The following is a 23,595-nucleotide window of genomic DNA, read 5'->3' on the forward strand; positions in this document are numbered from 1 at the left end:
AACGACCAGCGCACATCTAAATGCAATTGCGAGGTCGAAACGCATCATAGATGTTCGCTTGGCATAATAACCGTATTTTGACTATCAATTGTCTCTAATTCTGCTAGAACCACGTTGAAGTACACGAATCGGACAAAAATGATCCCAGGTAAATAAACGAATCGGTCAAAAATAATACCCGTTAGGCATAGCTGTAGCGAAGCTGCCATCTACTGTCCAATGAGAAGCATCTCCAACTGGAAGCGCTCAGAAGACGGGCAAGCTTCTAGCGAGCTCCTGGGCAACTTCTCGGTCGGTTTCTCGGAGCGCGTAGTACGAGAGTACTGCCCAGTAGGTGACGACGAAAACGGCGAACGTAATGGGGAAGACACAGCGGCAACGCAGGTCCACTGGGTCGCGCGGGTCTTGGAACTTGCGCGTCACCTTGAGAAAGCTGACGAGGGCGTGCGTCTCCAAGGCCTGCTGCTCTTCTTCAGGCTCTACTTCGTCCAGTTTCTGCGAGGAGGAGGGCCAACTGATCACAAAAACAGGCGGCTGATCGCCGCGTCGATACTTCTACGCATTCTTTAGATGGCTATTCAACACGTAAACACTTCTAAAGATTTCTACACTCGTATACACGAACATTGTCAAAGAAGTTTCCCTCGATAGCCGTACAGTTTCACGTTCTGCCGATTTCTACGCACAGTCGTGGGAGCAACACCTTTAGTGATTCAGTTTTTTCTTCCTTGCTGCCTGCATTTTTTCTGTTCGAGGAAAGAAGTAATCGCGTGTGATAAAGAGTGAAGAGAGCAACATACGCAGCCGGTGAAGAGATAAAATCAAGCTGATGGAGCGGTGACCAACGAAAACGTGCCATTTGGGGCTCCGCCTGGACCTATTATTGCGAGCACTCCCTGAACTTTGCCTGATCAGACTGCCTGAGTTTGCCTGTTCAGCAACTTAGAAGCTGTGGTTTAATTACATACTTGAAAATTTCTACTACATTGTGTTCAGTCTTGCATGTAGAGAAAGGTATGCAATGTTGTCTGTTTTTTTACTTTCCCTCTGTTTCCACCGAGTGCTGTACCTTATACCGCAAGAAAGATATTGTGCATACTCTTAATTACGCTGTTTTGCCTTCTTATGGATACTTGGGATTTTATTTTATATGTTTTGCAACATCTAAGAAAATCGTGTTAAAGTTTTGTTTCGGTTTCATGGTTTGCGATGATTAAAGGTTTTGAGGGGGAAAGACACATGGTTCTGTTCGGATTTTCGAGTTTCGGTCGGGTGGCTTTGTGCAGCGGTCCTAAATCCTTGGAAATATGCATTAGCTCGCCCGAAAACAACAATATTCTGCTTTTACTTCCAGCGTTATCACTTTTATGTCGTGTTCGGCGCATTCTAGCGCCATTAAACCGTTAAGTGTATACTCTGAACGACGTGTATTTTGCTTTTTTTTTCATTCCATTACCGAATAGAAGCCCCTGATTATGCAGCCCCCACCTGTATAATGTATGTAAATTCTCCGTAAAGAAAGAGAGGGGAATTGAAATGAATACATAACCATGATGATTAGTTAGAGCTCGAGATCGTGGGTTCAGTCATCGGCCCTGGCAGGTGAAGGTAGGGTCAAATTAAAAAAAAAAGCCCAACCATCAAAGGCTGGCGTTGTATGCTTACGAACGCAGGAAGAATAAGTAAACAATGGCTGCGGCTTATCTCAGCTAACCTTGGATATGCAAAGCAAAGGTTTGGTTTTGTACGGTTGAGTCCTAATTTTGCTTGGTTAAACTTTGATGGTGCGTTTTCGCCGACCACAACTTAAAGCCGTTCGGCACTGTGCAACGCTCACAGAAGGAGGCCCACCTCGCTTCCATTCGCGGCGAACGCACTGTTCCTCTTCGCGGGGTGCATGACGAGTCACGTAGCCCGAGGCTACCCAGCGGCGCATGCGTGGGAGCTGAGCGCACGCATCCGCGGCGGCCGCTTCCGCTTGCTGAGCAGAACGACTGAAAACGGGGCATTATGCGCAGCGCCGAAAGCTGGCCCGGCAAATCACGCCATGCGCTTCAAACGATATGTCATAGGGGGTGTGTCTGCGGTCAAAAGCTGAACTTGCGCAACCGCAGCGAAACCGCTGGACGAACGTAGTAAAGTTTTGCTTTAAAAATTCAGATAAACCAAAGCGGGGCGACCAAACGTAGCAAGCATTTGCAAACCAACACCGGGGCAAAACTGGCTCCGGCTGAGCTCAGCTAGCATTGGATATGCAAAGTAAAAGCTTGGCTTAGTCTGGCTGAGCCTTGGTTTCGCTAAGTTAACCTTTGATTTAGCTGCATTGCCGATCATGTCTCAAAGCCGTTCGGGTGCGTGCAGCGCTCACAGAAGGAGGCCGGGCGAACGCGGCGTCCATTCACAGCAAATGCACTCTTCCACCCGAAACACCTGCGCCGCATGCACGGGAGGATGCCAATCAGCTGGGCGACTGCTCCCGTCGCGACCACCGCTGGAGAACGACTCAAAACGGAGGCTTGTGCCAACGGCGCCTGTATAAACCTTGCCTAAGGCATCGCCCGCTTTCCAATGAGAGCGTTAGGGAGGCTTAGGTCAGGAACTCATCCGTTATGTGGCACGCGCTGGCGGACGGGGGCCCCGCCTTACGTCACGGCTCGCGAGTCACGAACACTGTACCCACTTCTACAGCGTGTGTCTGCCAACTTGCCTTGAAGGCGCCGGAGCGCCGCGTGGGGAACACTAGGCAAACTGTCAACTATTTTGCATTGCTTCCGAGAAGCGGCGTTGACTGGCGGGCATGAAAGCACGTAGGAAGTCTACAGAGCAGGAATGGGTAGGAAAGACCAAGAGGAGAGTGGCTGTTTGGCCATTTTTCGCTCACGCGTTAGGCAAGGATTATACAGGCGGCGTTGCTTGTGCGGAGCGCCGACAGCGGGCCCAGCGATCCACGCGATGCGCTTCGAGGGTTGTGTCATCTGGGTTGTGTCTCCGGTCAAAAGGTCACCTTGCACATCCTCCGCGAAATCGCTGGACGAAAGTAGTAAAGCTTTGCTATAAAAAACGTAGCGGTTCGCGGAATGCACGGTGGTTGGATGCCCTCTCAGCGGCGGTAGCGCCTGCAGTGGCGCGAGCTGTCCCTGTATGATCAGTCATCACCAGCCAATCTACGGCCACTGCAGAACAAAGGCGTCTCCCATTATTCTACAATTATACCGGCCGTGTGCTAACTGCGATCAATTTATCCCCGCAAACTTCTTGATTTCATCTCCCCATCTAACGTTTTACGGCCCCCTGCCACGTTTGCCTTCTGATGACCAACCGCTGTCTTGCCTTCGCATTACATTGCCTGCCCACGTCTATTTCTTCTTCTTAATTTCTACTAATATGTCCTTAACACCCGTTTGTTCCCTGATCCACTCCGCTCTCTTCTTGTCCCTTAAACGGTCACTGAAGTGATTCGTAAACATTGCGGGATTACTTGCGCAAATTGTAGTCCTTAGTCCATAGTCCAGTTTCGACCACTCTGGGTGGGTTTACGCGAATTTATTTAGTAGAAAAATCAATTCGACAACGCTTTCCTTCTCTCTGCATCCTCGCCCATTTCCTGTGGCGTTTTCGTGTTTGGTCAGGAGACAGTGACTCGACTTCACTGCGCTACTGCACAGCTAGCCAGCTGTCCGACAGAGACAGTCGGCCCGGCGTTTAGTCCACCGGCCGCCGACGGGTCGTCGCAATTCGTTCGCTCATTTGAAACTAGGCCACGACACGTTTGTGAACGCAAAAATGTGCCTTTATTTAGTTTGCTAGTTTGTACACTGTCTTAAGCTCCAAGTCCAGGTCGCTCCACACAAGCGCTGCACAAGCGCATATGCGACGCTTCGCTGACTGGTACGCAAGTAGGAAAATCTAAGGACACTTGAAGGCGGGAGAGGAGTCAGCGAAGTCAATATGGGCACTAAGAAAATAAAATCAACTGAAACGTTTGCCGTACAGCGAAAAATAGGGTGCAGGAAGTACTTTTTTGCGCTGAGTGAATAAGCACAGCGGTGAGCAGCACGACCACACATCTGCGAACGCTTTTCCGTCTAAGAAATGCTATTACTAGACATGACACATTGTGGAAATTTGGGGGCGCTTACGGCATGAGCGCTATGCAACAAGTAGTCACCTAAGCTGCTTTAAATTCTAAAACTGAATAAAAGTGTAAACTGGTTCTACATTATATACCTTATATTTCCAGCGCTGGACCGTGGCCGAGTGGACTGCAGCGCTACATGTCTTATTTTGTAATTCGCAAGTTCGAACCCCCCAGGTTAAATATATTTGTAAGTTGATTTTCTCTTTTTCGGCCGATGTTTCTTAACTGAATTCACCATTTTGGGCCGTAAAGTTCACTGCTCCACGAGCGAGTTCCCAGAACGCGCGCACAATGACACTGACACGCTAGAGAGTTCTCGTTGGCGTGCTGCTGCCATAAGCACCGACTGCTTGCGGGCAGTGACCACAGGCCAGAATCAGCAAACCCTTGGCCTGGTTCGAACACCCTTTTTACGATACAGACATGAGTGAGGCAAGCTCCAAATATATGGGAAAAGCGCGTGGCATTTGAGCGTCTGCGGTGGCGCGGACGGCGTTCATCCACTGTGTAGCCACGGCTGATGATCGCAATGATTCCGAGCCGTCCTGGGAGGCTAATCTTAGGCGTTTTACAGCCGGCAACATGGCAGAAGCGCGGTATAACGAATATTAAGATATCGAGAATGCCCATCCAACGATAAGGCCGGATATCAAGCATGGTGTTTGACAGAACCGAAACCGGAACTTGTTTGAGTGCTAAACTTGGAGATCGTCCAATCACGGTGCATCTCCTCCCGACGTCACAGCCTTTAGTTGGTGCAGCTGCCGCAGACCGCGCATGGTAGGTTTTCTTCTTTCGGGCTTTATAAAATAATTACCGGCTTTTAAACCGAATAAAAGATGAAAAGTGTGTTAATTTGAGCCAGTCTACACAGTGCAAGCAAAAACTGGTGCTTGAACAATTCACTTCAGTGTCCCTTGAATGTTACACATATCATCATCCGTTCCACTGCTCGCTGAGTCTTCCTCAATTTAAGTTGCACCCTCTTAGAGAGCCTCCAAATTTCCGCCCCGTAGTTGAGTACCGATAAGATGAAGATGTCATACACTTTCTTTTTCAGGGAGAATGGTAGGCTGACTTTCATTACATAAAAATGCCTGCGGAATGCACTCCGCCCCATTCTTACCCTTCTGATTATCTCTGTCTCATGGTTGGGATCCGGGGTCACAGCTTGGCATAAGTAGTCGCTTACCTTTTCCATTGCCTCGCCACCTATCTGAAACCACTGTGCTCTCCCGAGGGTATTGATCATTGCTTTAATTTTATGCATATTATTTTTCAGGCGCACGTTTCTACTCTGTTTGTCGAGTGCGGTAACCATGCTTTGCAATTCGTCCCCCTACTTACTTAGCAAGGCAACGTCATCAGCAAATCTGGGGTATTCTCCATTAACCCTTACTCCCACCTGTTCCCAATTCAATGTTCCGAATACTTCTTGTAAACATTCTGAGAATAACATTGGAGAGATTGGGTCTCCTTTTCTGACGCCCTTACTTCTGGGTATTTTGCTGCTCCCTTTACGGAGGAGTATGGTAGCTGTGGACCCATTGTAGATATCCTCTAGTATTCTTACATAATGTTCATCTGCCCCCTGGTTCCGTAATGCCTGAATGACTGCTAGGGTTTCGAACGAGTCAAATGCTTTCTAATAATTTATGAAGGATATATATAGCAGTTCAGTATACTACGCGCACTTCCCTATCGCCCTATTGATCGTGCGAATTTGGTCCATTGTGGAATATCCTTTACAAAACCCTGCTCCTTTTTAGGTTGACTAAAATCTAAGGTGGCAGAAATTCTGTTAGCGATTACCTTGGTAGGTACCTTGTAGACTACTGACAGTAAGCTCTTCGGCCTGTAATTTTTCAAGTCTTTCATGCCACCTTTCTTATGGATTAGGATGATGTTCGCGCTCTTCCAAGATTCCGGTACCATTGCGGTCATTAGGCATTGCGTGTAAAGGTTTGCAAGTTTTACTAAACCATATGCCCGCATCCTTCAAGAAATCTGCTGTTATCTGATCTTCACCAGGTGCTCTGCCCCCTTTCATTTCGTTCAAAGCCTTCCTTCCTTCCTTACGTATGATCAGTAGCAACGTGCAAAACCGGGCTGGCTTGAAAGTACGGAAAACTGCTGAATCGGGCATTAGCGCTCCGACTTTGTCCCTGCTCCACGCAGAATTGGCACATCTATAGGAGTGTGGTATGTAAGACCGTGCACCTGCGCAAGAGCTTTTATCGCGTTTTACTTCTCTTGTTTTTTATTGCTACTTCTGTTCGCCCACGGGTTTATATTTTTCTGTTCCTTCAATAAAAGTTTTCTCGTAGTTCAGCGTTTCTCCTGTGGTTGCCTTTCCTCTGTGCCCCGCCCTTTTATTGAACAGTTGAAACGTAACTCCAACTGTTTTTTCCGTTCTAAACAGTTGGAGTTGACACTCCGCGCGATCCCCATTCATAGCACACCCTGAGTCAGCCCTATGAAGCGGCCAAAGAAAGTTCCCGCAAGGTTGAAAGGCCCACCTCCTCCATGGGCTCGCCTGCTGTCGGGGGCCCGGGTGTCTTGTCCACCGATTCTCCGCCAGCGCGCAGGATCTCCGACAGCTCGCTTTCGAGACCAGCGTACTCGGCCAACCGCCTCAGCTCGTCGATCTCCCACTGTGTACAATGAGGCGACGGGTTAAAAGCCATTCAAGTATGGCTTCCTTTCGCAGAGCGCCGCGTTAAAGGGGGCCATGAAGAGTCCATCCACAAGCGGCGTAGTTAAACCAAAAAAAGAGGAAAAATCGCGAGAAACATTGAACTTTGTTTAAAAATTTCGCGCTACAGTGACGTCAAACGAGCACGAAAGGCGTAATTTGGAGAGAGAGAGAGAGAGAGAGAGAGAGAGAGAGAGAAAGAGAGAGAGAGAGAGAGAATCCACTTTATTTGGAACTGTGGTTTTAGGGTGCGCTAGTGGTAGTAGCCCAGAGGGCCGCCGGGACGTCGATAGTCCGACCGGCACCCAGTTCGTGGCAGTCGCGCTTCGAGCACCCCAGAGCCTGTTCCCAGAGGGTGGACGAAGGTAGAGGCATAGAGTTTCATACAATAACAACTCTGGCGCTGCGATAGTCCGCCGAAATGGACGTGATAGGTAGTTCCGGATTCGGATTGGCACTCGATGGCTTCTGCAGGTTATTATGGATTGCATCGTGCAGCCTGTTGAAGAATCTCAAAGGCGAACGGAAAGCAAGAAAAGCAAACTGTATTTGCAGTAAGTACAGGGCAAAACAAGCTTCAACATGGCGACGGAGAATCTTCCTTGTTCTTTCTCGTCGTCGTCTGTCTCCTCCGCGTGCCATGACGCCGAGATTCCCGCTATTTTTCCACGTGCTGGGCCCCGCACGTTGGCGCCGATTTCAAACCAGATCACAGTTCCTGGCAATAAGAAACATCCTCCCGGCCCCAGCACTGAGGGTTGTAATCTCCGTCTACGCTGCAGTAAGCTCTATTGGGTACAGTAGCTGCACCGGTCGTCGCAATGTAGCTCCGCTAGGAATCCTCACAATGCAGGCTCGGACGTAGTGGTCGCGTCCCATGATAACTTGTATAACCCGACCAGTCTTCCACATTTGTCGAGGAGCTTTTTCTTCGTGCACGAGCACCAAATCTCCAACTTTGAGCTCGTGGGTGGGCACAATTTTCGCATGGTGAAAGAGCGCAACTGCAACAAATATTCCTTACGCCATCTCCTCCAGAACTGTTCCGCAAGCCATTTACGATGGAGCCACCTTCGCGTGACTTCGCTTCTTGTTGATTCCGCTGTTGGTGGTTGACCCGCAGGTTTCGCAACAAGCCTCCTTCATATTAGGAAGTGTGCGGGCGTCAGTACCTCTGGGTCATTTGGTGCTGAAGAAAGGTACGTGAGCGGACGTGAATTAATTACCGCCTCTGCCTCTTGAAGCACAGTCGTCAGATCTTCAGTCGTCAGTGCAGCTTTCCCCGGGACTCGCCGTAAATAGGATTTTACGGTTCGCACCATACGCTCCCAAAATCCGCCCCACCCCGCCGCTCTTTCTACAATAAACTTCCATTGCACGCGTGTTTGAGCACAGTAATCTTGAAACTTTACGTCCAGGAACGTCTTTTCCAACGATGCAATATCTTTGGATGCCTTTTTGAAAGTTCGTGCGTTGTCCGTGTAGATGACAGCCGGGAGACCACGGCGAGACGTGAATCTTCGTAGGGCTAGAAGAAACACTTCACTCGACAGTCTCGAAACCAACTCCGAATGCAGGGCTCTCGTAACTGCACATGAAAACAAGGCAATGTAAACTTTTGCAGATGAGCCTTCAGTTCGAGCATAAAGAGGTCCAGCGAAGTCTATCCCTACTACCTCGAAGGGATCCGAGCGGCGCACTCTATCACCAGGTAAAGGGGCTACAGGTGCACTGGCTGGCCTTAGTCGTGTCCTTATGCAAGCATTGCATCTGCCGATTACCTTTTCTACTATTTGTCTTCCGCGCTGGACCCATAATCTCTGTCTTAGCTCGGTCAATGTGTCTTGAGTCCCGCCATGAAGGGTTCGTTGGTGGCAATCGCGAATGACAAGTTTGGTGAACGCGTGAGAAGGTGGCAGCAAGAGAGGGTGCTTGACTTCCTGTTCTTCTTGAGAGAACTCTAGCCTGCTTCGTACACGCATCAATCCCGTTGAGTCAAGGAACGGACTGAGCATCCGAATGCTTGATCGGCAGTCGAGAGGAGCTTGATTCAAGAGCCGCTCGAGCTCCTCACAGTAACTGTCTTGTTGAACAACGCGGATCCAGTACAATTCGTCGTCCTTAATCTCTTCCGCTGAGATTGATGTAGATATCCGGTTGGCAACATTTCTACAGTTTCTGATAAATAGCAGAATCCAAGCGGTTATTCGGAGAATTTGCAACAGGTTGGAATACCGCGCCAAGTCCAAGATGGGATTCACAGTCCTTACAAAGCAGATTTGCACACATCTCTCCCTTTCTTCGTCGACGCCTTTCAACCCAATCTCTGACTCTTCCGTAGGCCAATCTGTAGGGTCTTTCAGTAACCACGTGGGTCCATGCCACCATCGTTCATCGGTTTTCAGAATGTGCAATAACACCCCGCGAGTGAGATGATCGGCAGCATTGCAATTTCCGGGACAATGCCGCCACTGTGTCCTAGCCATCAGTCTTTGAATTTCGGTGACTCGATTTTTGACAAATTCTTTCCATTGTGATGGATTACCCGTAATCTAATGCAGAGTGATGCGGGAGTCTGTCCAAAATATAGTTTCGACGTTGCACGGTACTTTGGCAAGAGATGCTTCCAAGAAATTTGACATCCGGACCCCGAGGGCGGCGCCGAGAAGCTCCAGTCGCGGCAATGTCAACGTCTTCATAGGAGCGACTCTTGACTTGGCCATCACCAGTTCTGTTTTCACGCAATTGCTATTGTCTTGAAGCCTTAAATAGGCGCATGCTCCGTATGCCTTTGGGCTCGCGTCACAAAATATGTGCAGTTGAGCTGCCGTAGTCTCTGGGGATAAATGTACCCAGCGAGGTATTTTGACGCTGCCAAGTTCCTGGAGGTCCGATCGCCAACGTCGCCATTGCGCTCCGATGTCAAGTGGAAGATCCTCATCCCAAGAGACATCCCGTTGCCATATCTCTTGGAATATTATCTTGGCTTCAACTGTGAATGGTGCGATCATTCCGAGAGGATCGAAAATTCGTGCCACTGTATGGAGCACTGATCTTTTGCAGTTTCGATCTTTGTCAAAAAAACTAAGTACAGACTTTGAAGCTATTGTCATGAGATCTCTTCAGAGCTCCCATACCCTGCCAAGAATCTTGAGTGTTCCGTCGGTAGAAGCGATGCCTTCTTCCTGCTCGAACAGCTGCTGTAGGTGTGTCGAGTTAGAGGTCCACTTCCTAAGACGCATACCTGCTGACTCTAGTATAGCGTTAGCTTCCGTGAAAACACGTTGCGCCTCTTGGTCGGTGTCGGCTCCCACGAGCAAGTCGTCCACGTAAAACGACTTTGCGAGTAGGGCAGCCGTGTCCCGAAAGGAACCGCTGACAAGTCTCAGGTGATGTTGTAAAGTGGCGTTCAGCAATAATGGGCTTGCTGTGGTACCAAACGGTACTCTGGTCATCATCCATTCTTCCACTTCAGGTTTAGGATTCTCGTCCGAGGGAACTTGCTTGAACCACAGAAACCGCAGTGCATCTCTGTCTTGCTCTCGAATGCAGATTTGCAGGAACGCCTTTTCAATATCTGCGGCCAGAGTGATGGGATGCAACCGAAATTTTATCAACAGTGTGGTCAAGTCTGCCAGAAGCCTTGGGCCTTTTTCCAAGTGTTCATTGAGGGACGTGTACTCCGGCCCATGTGACGATGCGTTGAAAACCACTCGGACCTTGGTAGTCGTGGACTCGCTGCGAATCACTGCATGATGCGGCATGTAATACACCGGAAAGGATGACGGTCCGATTTCCTTTACCCGCTCTGCGTGTCCCAAAGTCATGTAGGACCGAATGGTGGAGTCGTAGTCCTGCCCGAATTCGGGATGGCTCCGCAATTTCGTTCCGAGGGCCAGAAGTCTCTTCATAGCTTGCGTCTTATTGTCGTCCAAGCGACCACCATTATCTTTCCATGGGAGTGCAACCTCGTAGCGGCCCTCCTTAAACTTGACGTTACGCTTGAACTCACAGCGAACGTCCGAGGCCTCATTTATAGTATTGTCTTGGTCCACAATACCTATGCTCTTAAGCTCCCAGAACTTCTGCATGATGCTGTCTGCTGGTTCCCCTGACGCACTCACTCGTAGAACGCAGGTGTTCATCGTCAAGTTAACTGATGTACTCAATGAGAGAGGTCCTTGAAACATCCATCCGAAGACGGAGTCAAGAGCCACCATGCCTGCGTTACCAGAGTAGCGCTTTATCTCTCCAGTCATCAGCTGCCAGAGGTGATCACAGCCCACAAGCAGCCCAATACCAGGTACGGCTGCCACGCCCGGTATATAAAGTTTGTCGGCGATGTTGTGACCACTGTCTTCCATTGTCTTCACGAAGTCATGTTCAGCCGGCACTTGGACAACATCTTGGCAAATGAATGGGACTTCAACGGCTTGTATAAGATGCTCCGTACCGTCGTACTGACTGCGAAGACGTACTTCCACGAGGCGCTGACGCTGTGAAGTCGTAGCCGCCTGTCCGAACGTATTCAACTGGAGACTCGTACTTCCAAGCTCTTTCAGGCATAGGGTCTTGGAAATGTCCTCCCGAATAAACGTTGTCTGGCTTCCACCATCTGCTATTGCAAGAATGTACGCGCAACGCTGACTTCCGACAACCCAAGTCCGGAACGTCTGCAGAAGTACCTCGTTAGTCAAGTATGAACACGTGCTTGTGTGAAGGCTGTTAGCGTTCACACTCTTTGTGACTTCAGCTTTCTTGGGTTGCCACGTTGGATCGCAAATAGATGAAACATGCCTCCCTTGACACTTGCTGCACTTTACTTTCCGGCGACAATCCTTTGAACGATGCCCACGCATAGTGCACCGAAAGCATCGGTTGTCTTTGGCGAGCTTCTTAAACTTTTCTTCTTTCGTGATAGTTACATCACAGTTCTCGGTAGAATGCTTCGGAGAGCAGCAAAAGAAGCAGGTCTTGTTTTCCTGTGGAGCGACAGTATGCAGTACGGCTGCAGTTGGTAAGTGCGCCAATTGTTTGTGGTCAAATCCACTTCGAGGACTTCTTTTATCTTGGCGATCAGCCAACCCACTTCGCTCTTGACTCTGTACCTCTACCAGCAGATATTCAAGAAGACCTTGCAGCTCCCGCTCTGCCGTGCCCGCTTCGCAAGTTGTCGGGGATAGCGACCGCCCGCCTTCGTCTTGCTGTTCGGTGCGCGACGTGGATGAGGTCTTAGAAGTCGCCACCAGTCGATGGTAGCCAACGACGACGTCGCTTGGTAAAGCTTGCAGTATGATGTCCGTCAGCATAGTCGCATAGGTAGACGAACTGATGCTCAGGGCTTTAAGTCCCCTCATGTGGCAGTGCACGTAGTTCATAAGCTTGCGCAAACCCTTCACGTCGTCCGATGCTTGCACCGAGGGCAGAGACCTCAAGTGAGCCAGATGCTCTTGAACGATGCGTCGAGTGTCACCAAAGCGCCTTTTAAGAATGTCGACGGCATCATCGTAGCATTCACTCGTCGCTTGAAGGCCCGCGGTAGACGCAGCTGCCTTGTCGTTGAGAAGCGTACGTAGGTACTGGAACTTTTCTCCCTTAGTTAGACAGCCGTTGGTATGAACAGACGCCTCGTAATGCTCCCAGAAACTAGGCCACTGCCAGATCTCCCCGTTGAAGGACTGCAGTTTGAGTGTCGGAAGCTTGACGGAACTGCCTCGCGCTAGTTCCTCGCATTGATCCACCCTCGTATGTGACGGGTTCCTTGGGATAGGTGACACGTGGCTTGATTGAAGCATTGCTTCTCTTGACCTTAATTGAGTGAGCATACCTTTAGCCGCGTCTTCGTACTTCAGTACAGCCTCCATTTCCGCTGCGACCTCTTCGTCCTTGAGGTGCTCTTCGAACAAAACATTCAGCCTTTCCAATTCGTCGTTGTTGGCCTGCAGTCTTTCACGCAACGACGCCAGCTCGCCGATGTCGGCCGTATCCAAGACAGCTTTTGCTTCATTGATGAGGCGAGTATTCTGTTGCCGCCGAGCAGTACGCTTCTCCTTCAGTCGGTTCATCCTTGCTTCCGAACACCGCTCCCCTCCTGGTAGACACCCGAAGCTTTTCCGCTGTCTCTTTCACTGTAGGGCGTTCCACAGCTCCCGGGTTTCGGCACCAGTTGTTGAAGAATCTCAAAGGCGAACGGAAAGCAAGAAAAGCAAACTGTATTTACAGTAAGTACAGGGCAAAACAAGCTTTAACATGGCGACCGAGAATCTTCCTTCTTCTTTCTCGTCTTCGTCTGTCTCCTCCGCGTGCCATCGCGCCGAGATTCCTGCTATTTTTCCACGCGCTGGGCCCCGCACGCTGGCGCCAATTTCAAACCAGATCACAGTTCCTGGCAATAAGAAACACAGCCAGTTTTGTTTTTGTTTTGGACTCTCGTGAACCCATTTGCCTGTGTTGGAGGAAGCGTTCAAAAATACCCATCTCCTTGAACTAAATGCCGCACGCGCACTGACGCCACTCTCAGCGGAAATGATTTATAAAAAGAGTTGCGAATCGAGTAGGTTATCAATTCATTGCCAGCACAGCGAGCACGAAACTTCAAATGTCTGCACTGCATGTGGCAACGTTGCCTGCGAATTAGGAGTTGCTAGGAGTTGCGGCGTTGCTTATTCGGGAGAACAACGCATTTTCCAAGCTCACGACAGTTGCGAACTGCTTTAAACAGACCCACTTTTAGTGCCAACGCGGGCTCCTACGGCGTACACCATCAGTAACGGCGGCTGATAAAAAAGCAGGTTGATGAATGTCCGTAATTCAGGCTAGAATAACTGCTCCAAAGGTAATCGCGGTTTCTTTTTTTAAAAGCACAAAACGTTTCTCAATATTAAAAATATAAGCTCCGAAACTTTTAAATTGTTTTTAAAGGAACCCTTCAACACGTGCCATCGACTACTAGGAATGTATTTTGGGGTAAAGTTTATTGTACCAGCAATGTCCTCCCGCAAGAATTATAAAAATCCCGTCGCTATCACCGAAATTACGCGTCATCAGCAATCGTGTATAATCGTACAACGCGACGAAAGCTGCGCGCTCTCTCCCGAAGAGGAGGGCGGCTCGCGGCGTTGTCTTCAGCAGGCGGGGGGAATTTTCTGCTTTTCTCCGAAACGTGGAGGGGTCTATTTCCGGTTTGGTGGCACAACAAAACAGGCACGGCTGCCTCCTCGCAAGGGCTCGCGCAGGCTGGTCGGGCGTTTTCGAAGCAATAAACGTTTGTGTTCGAGTGGTCTGGTTGAAAGGGAAGTATTGAGCTCATGACTCAAACTCCGCGCGCACTGAAAGCACAAAAGAAGCGGCAAAACAGTGCCTTCAGGTTCAGGCATAGAAGACGTAAACCCAAAACCCCAAGGACGGCTCGGGTTCTCCGCATGCGCAGTACCACGTCCCAAGACGCTTGAAAGCCTCAGAGCGTTGGGGTCCCCTATTCTAAAACCCCCTATATGAAACTCTATGGGTAGAGGGGGGAAGGGGTCGCGCTGACATTCACAAAGTGACTGATACAGCGTGTCCGGCGCACCACAAAAGGGACAGTTGGCCGAGGAAAAAAAAGAAGGCGGGGGGGGGGGGGGGGGTACGCGTGCGCTAATAGAGTGCGGTGAGGAAAGGAGTGCGTCTGCCACGTGTGCGCAGCTTCACCTGTGAGGGAGAGGTGGGTAGGGGGAAGTTGTCTGCAAAGGAGACAGTAATGTTCAGTGATGTCCCGGTATGATGGACAAGCACTGAAAACGCTGTCGTCAGCGCGTTAAATGCACGTTATCATTGGATAGGTGCGGTAAAACGGAGCAGAAGGCCCTACTTCTTAGGCATATCCCAGGCATATTTCTTTGCAGTAGCTTAGGTCGGAGGCCACCAGTCCGCCAAACAAGTTTCGGTGGCCTGATAGAGAAATCGCCAGGAAGTGACAAGGGAGTCGGCACTGCTTCATCTGGTTTCCTCGATATGTCCCGTATTTCTTTGAAGTACGCGCCGAAAACGAGTCACCTTTTTATGGAGAAAGAGCAGTGTTTTTAATGAACCCAGCTTGCATTTAAGCTTGACATCCCCCTTAACGTCCGTTCACACTTTCAAAACACGAGCGACACAAGCGGGCCTTTCGGCCGAGTCCATGGATCCACGACGCTGTCGGCCCTTACGACGTAACTAGAACGATTTGTTCTACGCATTTTAGTGGCGCTTCCAGCGGAACAGGAACGCTGACGTCATAGGCTCTCCAGATATTCCATCCTGCCGAAGTAACGGGTGCCATAGCCTGGGAAAGCTAGCCAACCAAAGATGTACAGAAATTCATTGAATTGTGTACTAATTATTACGCCCTCTTGCGCCCCCTTGGCTTCCCTTCGAGGTATTTATAGCCAGATTTTGCCATCAGTAGTCATGTGCATTGTGTTATTTTATTACTGTATTGTTTCCCCTTGTTTCCTTCGGACAATGATGCAGATGAACACTATTATATGAAATAAGTGTCTAAAGTCCAGCAATTGTGCATTCTTGTGCAAAGGCATGGCGTTACGTGGCTGGTCCGCTTTTGCTATTTTAAGAACTGAGCTGGTTAGGGGATCGCATTGTCCACCGGTGATGCCCGTCACTCCAGGCGAAGGTACCCTGCAGGGCTGACAGATGGCGCCCCGCCTCGACGGTGCTCAAGTGTAAGATATCTGCACGCACCGCAAGTCCTCCTCCCGCCCCATATATGCACCGATAAACGGCCAGAACCCTGTGGGTGAGCGTCGAGTACGTTCATATCGCGGTACATGGCTTTGTGAGCGACCCTAGCCCGCGGGCAGTGGCTGCTAGCGTGACGAGGTTGCCAAATACCTCGGCCGTTGGCAAACGAAATGTTGCCGTACACGATCGCGAGCGGCCCTACTCCATCGGCAGGCCATCTTCTGACCCTTGCCATGGGCCCAGAAATTCCCCAAGACGATGCGACGGCCGTGCGGGGCAGGATCTTGTCTGCACTTCATAATGTACAGTGTTACACGTGGTGCTTCCGGTATTCGCAAGGCACTGTCGGATAGAATACACGCTGCGGTCTGACACAAATGTGTTCCTTGCTGAACAATGTCACCTCTCGCCGGGCGGAAAGGTTTTTACCAGCAAGAGAACGTGTTGCTGGGCGTGTTGGTTGAGGTCTACAAACATTCTGAGTGGCGGAAATAAATAACCCAAAAGAAAGAAGACACGGACAGGCACGGACTGTTGGAAGTGTAGCGCCTGTCCGTGTCTTCTTTCTTGTGTGGTGTATTTGCGCCACTCAGTATGTTTGTTTTTTACCAGCGTAGCTGTTTAGGGGCCCGCCATATCCTCCGTCCCGGTCGTCCGCCGTCCGCTGGCAACTGGTAGCCAGATGACAAAAACCGGTTCCCACTATAGAAAAATACAGAAACAAATACTAAGAGGTTCGATACCCTTTATATTTTAATATAAGGCGGTTTATATATCTATTGAAAACATGCCTTCCCAGTAATGCCTGCATTTTCCGAGGTGAAGCCGACTTTAAAGGAGCCATGAAGACAAAGTACAAGTTGGGTTTATTAGAAAGACTGCTTAGTCCCAATAACAATGATACCAATATCACCGCGATCTTCGAAAAAATAACGGAGATATTAAAGAAAACGTTGGAAGCAGTCGCGACCCCCTAGCCAATTTCCCGCAACTTTTCTATGACGTCACGGAACCTTGTTTGTGATATTGGCGGCCGCCTAACTGACCTGTCGCGACGACACATGACTGGACGTCTTTAATGGGGCCTCTAGTTCCATCTGACCGCATCACTTGAATGCTAACGTGCAGTTAACGCGCTGAAAATTATGTTTTATTGTTGGCCCGTATGACGTCCTTCTTGCTCATAACACGTCACTGTGGCGCAAAATTTGAGAGTTTTTAAATACTTCTTGCTTTTTTTCCTTAAAAAACATCTTTGGGGGCTGTAATGAAGCTGAGTGATATACTGAATCCTAGTTCTTTCAAATTAAACAAAGTTGTATTTTCTCTTCATGGCTCCTTTAAAAATATCGGTGTTAGCTTGGGCTTTGAAAGCTCGCTTTCCCGCATTTCCTGTTGCGCAATGAAGCATGGCCATCTGTGGAGAGAGTATCACTACAGAAAACGGTTCTAACTCTTGTTTCATCGAAATCATCCCGAAACAAACTGCATGAAACTCAGCTGCAAAGACGACTGTAACATTAAGCCGAATTTCATTACTAGTCACAATTAGTTTGTTCGTAGTAAAGTTGTAAACGCTACAGAATTAGTCCGCTGCCAATACATGGTCATCTACGGAGGAAGCATGGTTTCAGAAAACGGCTGAAACTCTTGTTTAAAAAAAATTATCTGCAAAAAAATTATCTCACAATCATTAGCAGATACGACTTTGACAATACGCACAAGAAAGAAGCCGAATCTAAACGCAATCTTTGTTCAGCTGCGATGTTTCAGCAGATTCCACATTCAGTGGAACTGGGTTTACTTTTTTGCATTTCGCAAAGAAACCGGACTGTTTTTTAGTTTCTTAAATCCAGTTCTCGAGAGATTAGTGTGTCTTCCATAGTGGTCGCGAAGTAGGGGGGACAGATATGCGGCTTCTCGAAAATGGAGCCGGCCCTTCGGGAAGCCAAACCCGAGGGGCCCCCGACAGGGGAAGGCTAAGAACCAGTCATTTCCGTCTCTCCTAACGTGCCTTGACGGCTCGCCCACTATCTGGTATACATAAACGCCATGCTTGAAGAGGAAAGAGGTTTGTCTCGCCCGCGCTTTCCCAAACGGAGGCTAAAAGCTATTAAGCATTGCTTGATTATGAGAACTGCCCCAAACGTGATATCAGAAATTGGTTGCAACTGTACAGCCCCCAACGATTCCTTCACATGAAATATTTTTGAAATGAAAGCTAGTCGGTTCGCGCGAGCACGAGGCGTTAGTCCACTGAGCCACGGCACAACATAGCATCGTGATGGCCAGGTTTAAGGGCGATCTGGTGCAGTGCTCAATTGAGCCAAACATGATCGAAGGGAAGAAGGCTGCGCCACGGACGGGACAAAAGAAGGAATGGACAAACACTTGCGCTGACTAACAACCATATGATTCCACGAGCGAGGCAAACCCTCAGTAACAAGGGAGAGAGAAGAAGGTATAAGTGGGCTACAGCTAGAAAGTTTTGAAGCAAGCTACCGGGGAAATATAGAAAACACGTTTGAATTCAAGCGATACGCAATCTATTTTTTTGCAGCGAGACACTGCGAACACTACGCACTCATACCCACAGTGCGTGATACAAAACCCTCGAGAATTCGCGCTCTCTTTGGTCCCGATTGTGCCCTTTTCTCTGACTTTATTCGAACATATGCGAGCACCTACTCACCGATGTTTGGCTGCAAGGTGGCTGCCAACGGAACTTCTGAGCACGTTGGAGTGTTCGCCTCTAAATATCACTAAGTTCCAAAATATCATTTGGACACCGGGGCATGAGGAGCTTGAGGGTAATGAGAGAGCATACCAAGCTGCGCGAGAACTTACTAACCGCTCAGCCAGTAGTCCTAGCTTACTCACCCCTCTCCCTAATACCTTCGCTGAGCGACTCAACATTCAAAGAAAAGCCCGAGCTCTCTTTCCTCCGCCAGATAAAAGCTTAACCGCTGCAGAGCATCAGTCTCTCAGACAAATACAAACGAACACCTATCCCAACATCCTCAGGCTATCGAAGCTGTTCCCAGAGAAATTCTCAAACGCATGTCATAAGTGCGGTGAAACATCCACCCTATTCCATGCATCCTGGGGTTTTCGTACTATATGGCCCTCAGTAAACACCAACACCGAGTTATATGAGCTATGGGAGGCAGCTCTGGCCAGCTCTGACCCTGGGGTTCACAAGTATCTGATCTTTAGGCCCAAGACTGGGGCAGGGAAAACAGGGGCCCTGGAAGGAGAGAACCTACCCTAGTTCAATCAAGACCTTTCATTTCAAATAAACGTTTCACCTCCCTCTCTCTCTCACGCAGGTGGCCGTTACTGCAGCGCCCTGTGTGTCCTGTCCGTCGCGCTGTTTTCGACACTTGGACCGTGTACCAAACAGCCCAAGTTTGAACTCTTTTGAGCCAGGCATGGAGTGAGCGCGCATACCTTCACAGCTGTCCACTTTCCCACCGTGAAGGCGACAGCCAGCTCGATCACCGCGGCCACCAAGAAGAGCTCGCAGGTGAACAGCCACACGTCTAGTGCGTTTAGTAGCCAAAATGTCGACTGGTCACGCCCAATCTGTATGGTAACTGTCAGCACGCAGTTGATCACCAGGGATATCCTGCGTAGAGAGGTCAAATAGGCCAAATTAAGCCCTAACTGTCGTAGGTCGTCGCCTGCTTGGTTCTTCGTACACCCCGTCTTTCCTTATAGAACGGTCGGAAATGCACTGAGTGCAAACTTTGCCAACGGCTCCACTACTGCAGTCAAATGATTATTGAAGACCACGAAAATGAAGTTCCTTTCGCCTCTTTTGAGCCCTAAGCAGAGCAACCGCCGCAAAGAATAGTTTTACAGATTTCCCAGAACTGGCTGTATTTCGGGCGGATGGCATTGTTCCTCTGTCGGAACGTACACCACCTGACGTCAATAACTTTGACCTTTTTGAGTACATCTAGAAAAAGTCAAATGGCCTCTTGACTTTTTTGAGATGGTGACTTTTTTAGTTAACCATAACACGCAGCCCTAGGGAATACTGCTACCACAGAAGAGGTTCCGGATGTTTTGAAAGTGGCACTGAGGCCTGAGTCATTCATAAATACCGCAACAATTAATCGAACTATGAAGTAAGTCCACTAACGGCGAGTACGTGGTTTCCCGAGGTATTGAATTTTATGTTTCAACCATCCTGGCGAAGGCGCTGTGTTTAAATTAGGTAATGTGGAAGCCTCGGCCCCTTGGTTCATGACTGCTTATTAAGGTTTGAACTTATGGTTGAAATAAACGTTTCAAAACCGGCTCAATGGTGCATTGTAAACTTTGTGGCGATTATAACAGGTTTAACATTATCGGGATTCAAATATCTGTTTGTTAATCAATAGCGCGGGGCATTTTTAGCATGTGCATCAGCGTAAGGCGTTTGTAGTCGTGCCATGAATGCCGAAGGTTTAGCCTATTTAAAGGAAGGTGACAAGTTCCAGTGATAACAAGACTCCATTTTCATGAACTGATTGGAGTCTATTAATGGCGGACACTCTATAAGTCTTTCAGTCTCTACAGCCATATTGGAGAATAGATCCAGGTGGCAATTTGTATATTAGCAATTTTCCCACATGCAGAGCTGGATGTGAGAAACTAATACCTGTGTTAAAATAAAAAGTCGTGGAACACGCACCGTAAAAAAGAAAACGTTGGCGCCGATTTTCATGTGAACCTGTTGCTGCGATTGTCTTAGGTACCGCCACAACGAGAAACTAGAGGTCACGGTAGCTCTACGTGTAACATTCCTATGAGGCTTACTATTTCATGACCGACGTACTTGAAACCGTCGTGCACCAATACGAAATGCTTTACAAATACATATCAATCTTCACAACAGCCTCGTTCGCCGATTTGAGAGATATGTCACTTCTTTAGTGAAATAAAAAAAAATAAAACTCCTGCTTGCTAGAGGGCTAGTGCCGTCTAGTGAAAACTGCATAAGTCGAAATGCCCTGCTTGTTTATTTATTTTTATCGCAGTAAAGAAGTGGCATATTTTTAAAATAAGCAGTTCGGGCCGTTAAGAACAATTCTATGAATTCGCAAAACCTTTCGTATCGCACCCAATGCTTTTTGAGCTCGTGGGTGACGAATCGGAAGTCCCATAAGAATGTGATTAGGTGAGACCCTTTAAGAAAGAAGCACACCAAGGTGCTACCCCTATTTACCAGTCCTCAAAAGACTATAGCGAGAGAATTGCAACACAAAATCGGGTTTACGGCCCCTATGCTGCGGAGAAGACGACACCGCATGCGGCCTCCAGATCGGAGCCGCCTGACCTGAAGAGAACGGGAGCCCACCGGCCGCCGGAACTTGTTAATTGGACTCTGCACTCTCGATTGACAGCTAGAGAATGGATACACGCAGCGGGAAGTTGTAAAACTGACTCCAAAGCAAGATTTAGTGCCTTTGAACAAAGCGCTTCATCGTATTAAATCTGTTGTTTTCATTCCCTACTGGAAGTGGTATATGTTTGTTATTCAACGTCCCGGACATAGTCCACTGATAGTATGAGGACTGTCGTCGTATCGGGGGTACTAAAGAGCATGCTACCCTGCGACGGTGAACATTTTTCCAGCGCAACAATAGAGAACTAAGGTAAAAAGAAAAAAAAAATAAAGGAACACAGGATAAGCGCTGACAAGTGCCGGGCAAGTCTTATGCTCCTGTTTCCTTTGCTCTGTCCATTTTGCCCAGACAAGATGAACATATACCAACTCGCCCGATTTTCAACGTTATTCCAATCCATGCGTTGCTCTACGAGCTCTTTTCAGTGTTCTACTATCTACCTTACAAACCTGGACTGCTGACCTTTTTGGTAACTGCTTTCATGTGCCGCGCGCGGTCCGCCTCTGTGTTGTGTTGTATACGCGAGACCATAAGTCAGCCGTCAGGACGTTTAGTCAGCGCATGTCCTGTATTCCTTGTCCCATAGCCCTGTCAGCTTTCTGCCAGTCCAATAGTGCAAATGAAGATTGAGCACCGGATCGCGTCCCGAGAGGTCCCCGTACGACCCGGAAGTGATTCTAGAGGCCCACTGTATCGCATTTTCCTGGAAGATTGTAAGCGGGACGTGCCTGGCGGAGATGGAGGACAGGTCGATCCAGAACGAGGCCCAGGAGAGCATGACTACCAGGCTGCTGGGGAGATACGTCTTGATGACGCGCGAGGTGATGCGTCGCCGGAACACGAACGGCATGTAGAGGACCGGGAAGCTGCCTGGGCGTTCATACAGTCGTATATCGTGCCGTGTACGCCCTTCACCGCGCAGCGTCACGTGTTCACAACTGTAGCAGGGCGCATGTCATGTCAACAAGCGGTAGCAACAGGGGTACTGAGCTTGCTACTAAAACCTGTACACATTCCCACTAATGAGTAAATTTACGCTATTGCAGCCATCTTCAGTTAGATGCATTGAAAAAACTGTAATTCTTGTTATGGCGCTCTTTCTGGGTGGAGATTATGCGAACTATTTTTTTCCTATTTCAGGCATTTTTGCGGCTGGACTGAATAAACATCGACATGAGTCTTTGCTTTTAAAATATGGAGAATAAAAAATCAAAGCTAGCTTGCACAACATGCTAGCCTGATATCACAGCAGAGCTGGGTTCGTCACCTTAAGTTAAACTCGGCGAGTGCCATATAAGTCACTGCGAACCATTCGCCCTGTGTAAATATACGGCGCTCGTCAGCAGCAGATGCAATCAAACGTAAAGTATATAAGCCTTTTTTTGTACGAAGTCTTCGTCGAGCGCTCCACAGAGGATGACTTACTCATTTACAACTTTGTGTGGGGTGCGCATTAGCCCACCTTACGCCCGACTTCTGGCGAACCCTCCACGGGGGTACGTTGCATCTTACAAGGTGGTGGTGGTGGTGGTAAACTTTATTCACAAAGGTAGAAGAGGAGGGGGTGGAGTCAAGGGTGGAATCCTATTTCCAGGACTCCAGTGGCGAAAGCCCCTAGATTGGCTCTTTCCAGCAGTTCTCGCTGACTGGAGAGGTCCGAGCTGGACAGTGCCGCATCCCAGGACTCTATTGATGTCTTGTAGTTGTTCTGTTGCCATATGGTCGGGCAGTTCCATATAGTGTGGAAGAGGTCTGCCTTCTGATGGCATTTCTGGCATTCTTCGTTATACTTATCCGGAAACATGCGCGCTAATCTAGACTTATGTGGGTAGGTATTTGTCTGAATTTTAATAAGATTTCTGGCCTCCTCTGCGTCTAGTAGACGATACAAGAAACGACAACGATGATGACGATGAAGCTGGGCGCCAAACGCTGGCTGGGACGTGCACTCAGTATTTGTTTCTTTTCTTTTTTTGAAATCCTCATGTGGCGCAAGGCAATGCTCAAGCCTGGACAAAGTCGGGTGCTCTCAATAGAGATGAACGCTCACGTGCGCTCGGCATTTCCTTGGTATTTGTTTCTGCTCATTGACAGCTAAACCAAGAGCTCAAACAGCTCTGCTGCTAGAACTTGCTTGAGTTCCTCAGTTATCAAATTTTCAGATACCTTGCATACTCTTCAACAACGAACTCACGTAAAAGTGTGCTTTTTAGCACGCAGAAAACTGAAAAGAGAATTACGTGCTCTGCTGAGTGTGCTAAGCACTACTGTGTGCTTACCTATGCGAAGGCTGTAATTAAATGACCCAGACGCCCCCGCTTCTACCATGAAATTGTTGTTGTTGGGTCCTCGAAGCTGTATAGTAGCTCCGCCAGCAGCCCACTGCAGCCACACGTAGCTTACGTCCTCAGCGCCTGGGAACCGCGTGCGAATACGTTTTATTGAAAGGGCCTCATAATTTCATCAGAAGCGACGTATTTATACACACAGAAAGGAATGTCAGCAGTCAAGAACGCCAAAGGAGGAAGGGAAAGAAATTCGTCTGTCTTTTGTGCTTAAGCACGGCTCATTTTACAGAAATGCAAGACCGAGGGGGAAAAGTATGCATTTCGAATGGAGCCCGAATCCACTGCGTTCACATACGTGAC

The 23,595-nt window shown here is 48.8% G+C and overlaps 1 protein-coding gene across 1 annotated transcript in view; it reads right to left on the reverse strand.

Moving 5' to 3' along the window:
* Positions 1-245: 245 nt before the first annotated feature.
* The window catches only part of LOC144153458 (uncharacterized), a 38,218-nt gene continuing 14,868 nt past the window's right edge, over positions 246-23,595 (reverse strand). The window contains exons 5-12 of the mRNA XM_077685102.1: positions 23,142-23,361; positions 21,676-21,885; positions 19,002-19,179; positions 12,661-12,856; positions 11,968-12,243; positions 10,280-10,410; positions 6,658-6,792; positions 246-495 (exon numbers count right to left, since the gene is read on the reverse strand). Coding sequence (XP_077541228.1) covers positions 247-495; positions 6,658-6,792; positions 10,280-10,410; positions 11,968-12,243; positions 12,661-12,856; positions 19,002-19,179; positions 21,676-21,885; positions 23,142-23,361 — 1,595 coding nt within the window. The 3' untranslated portion in view covers position 246. The remainder of the gene's footprint in view (positions 496-6,657; positions 6,793-10,279; positions 10,411-11,967; positions 12,244-12,660; positions 12,857-19,001; positions 19,180-21,675; positions 21,886-23,141; positions 23,362-23,595) is intronic.

This window comes from Haemaphysalis longicornis, unplaced genomic scaffold, assembly GCF_048455015.1.
Source record: "Haemaphysalis longicornis isolate Haplotype H1 unplaced genomic scaffold, Haemaphysalis longicornis Haplotype H1 scaffold_9, whole genome shotgun sequence".
Lineage (NCBI taxonomy): Eukaryota > Metazoa > Arthropoda > Arachnida > Ixodida > Ixodidae > Haemaphysalis > Haemaphysalis longicornis.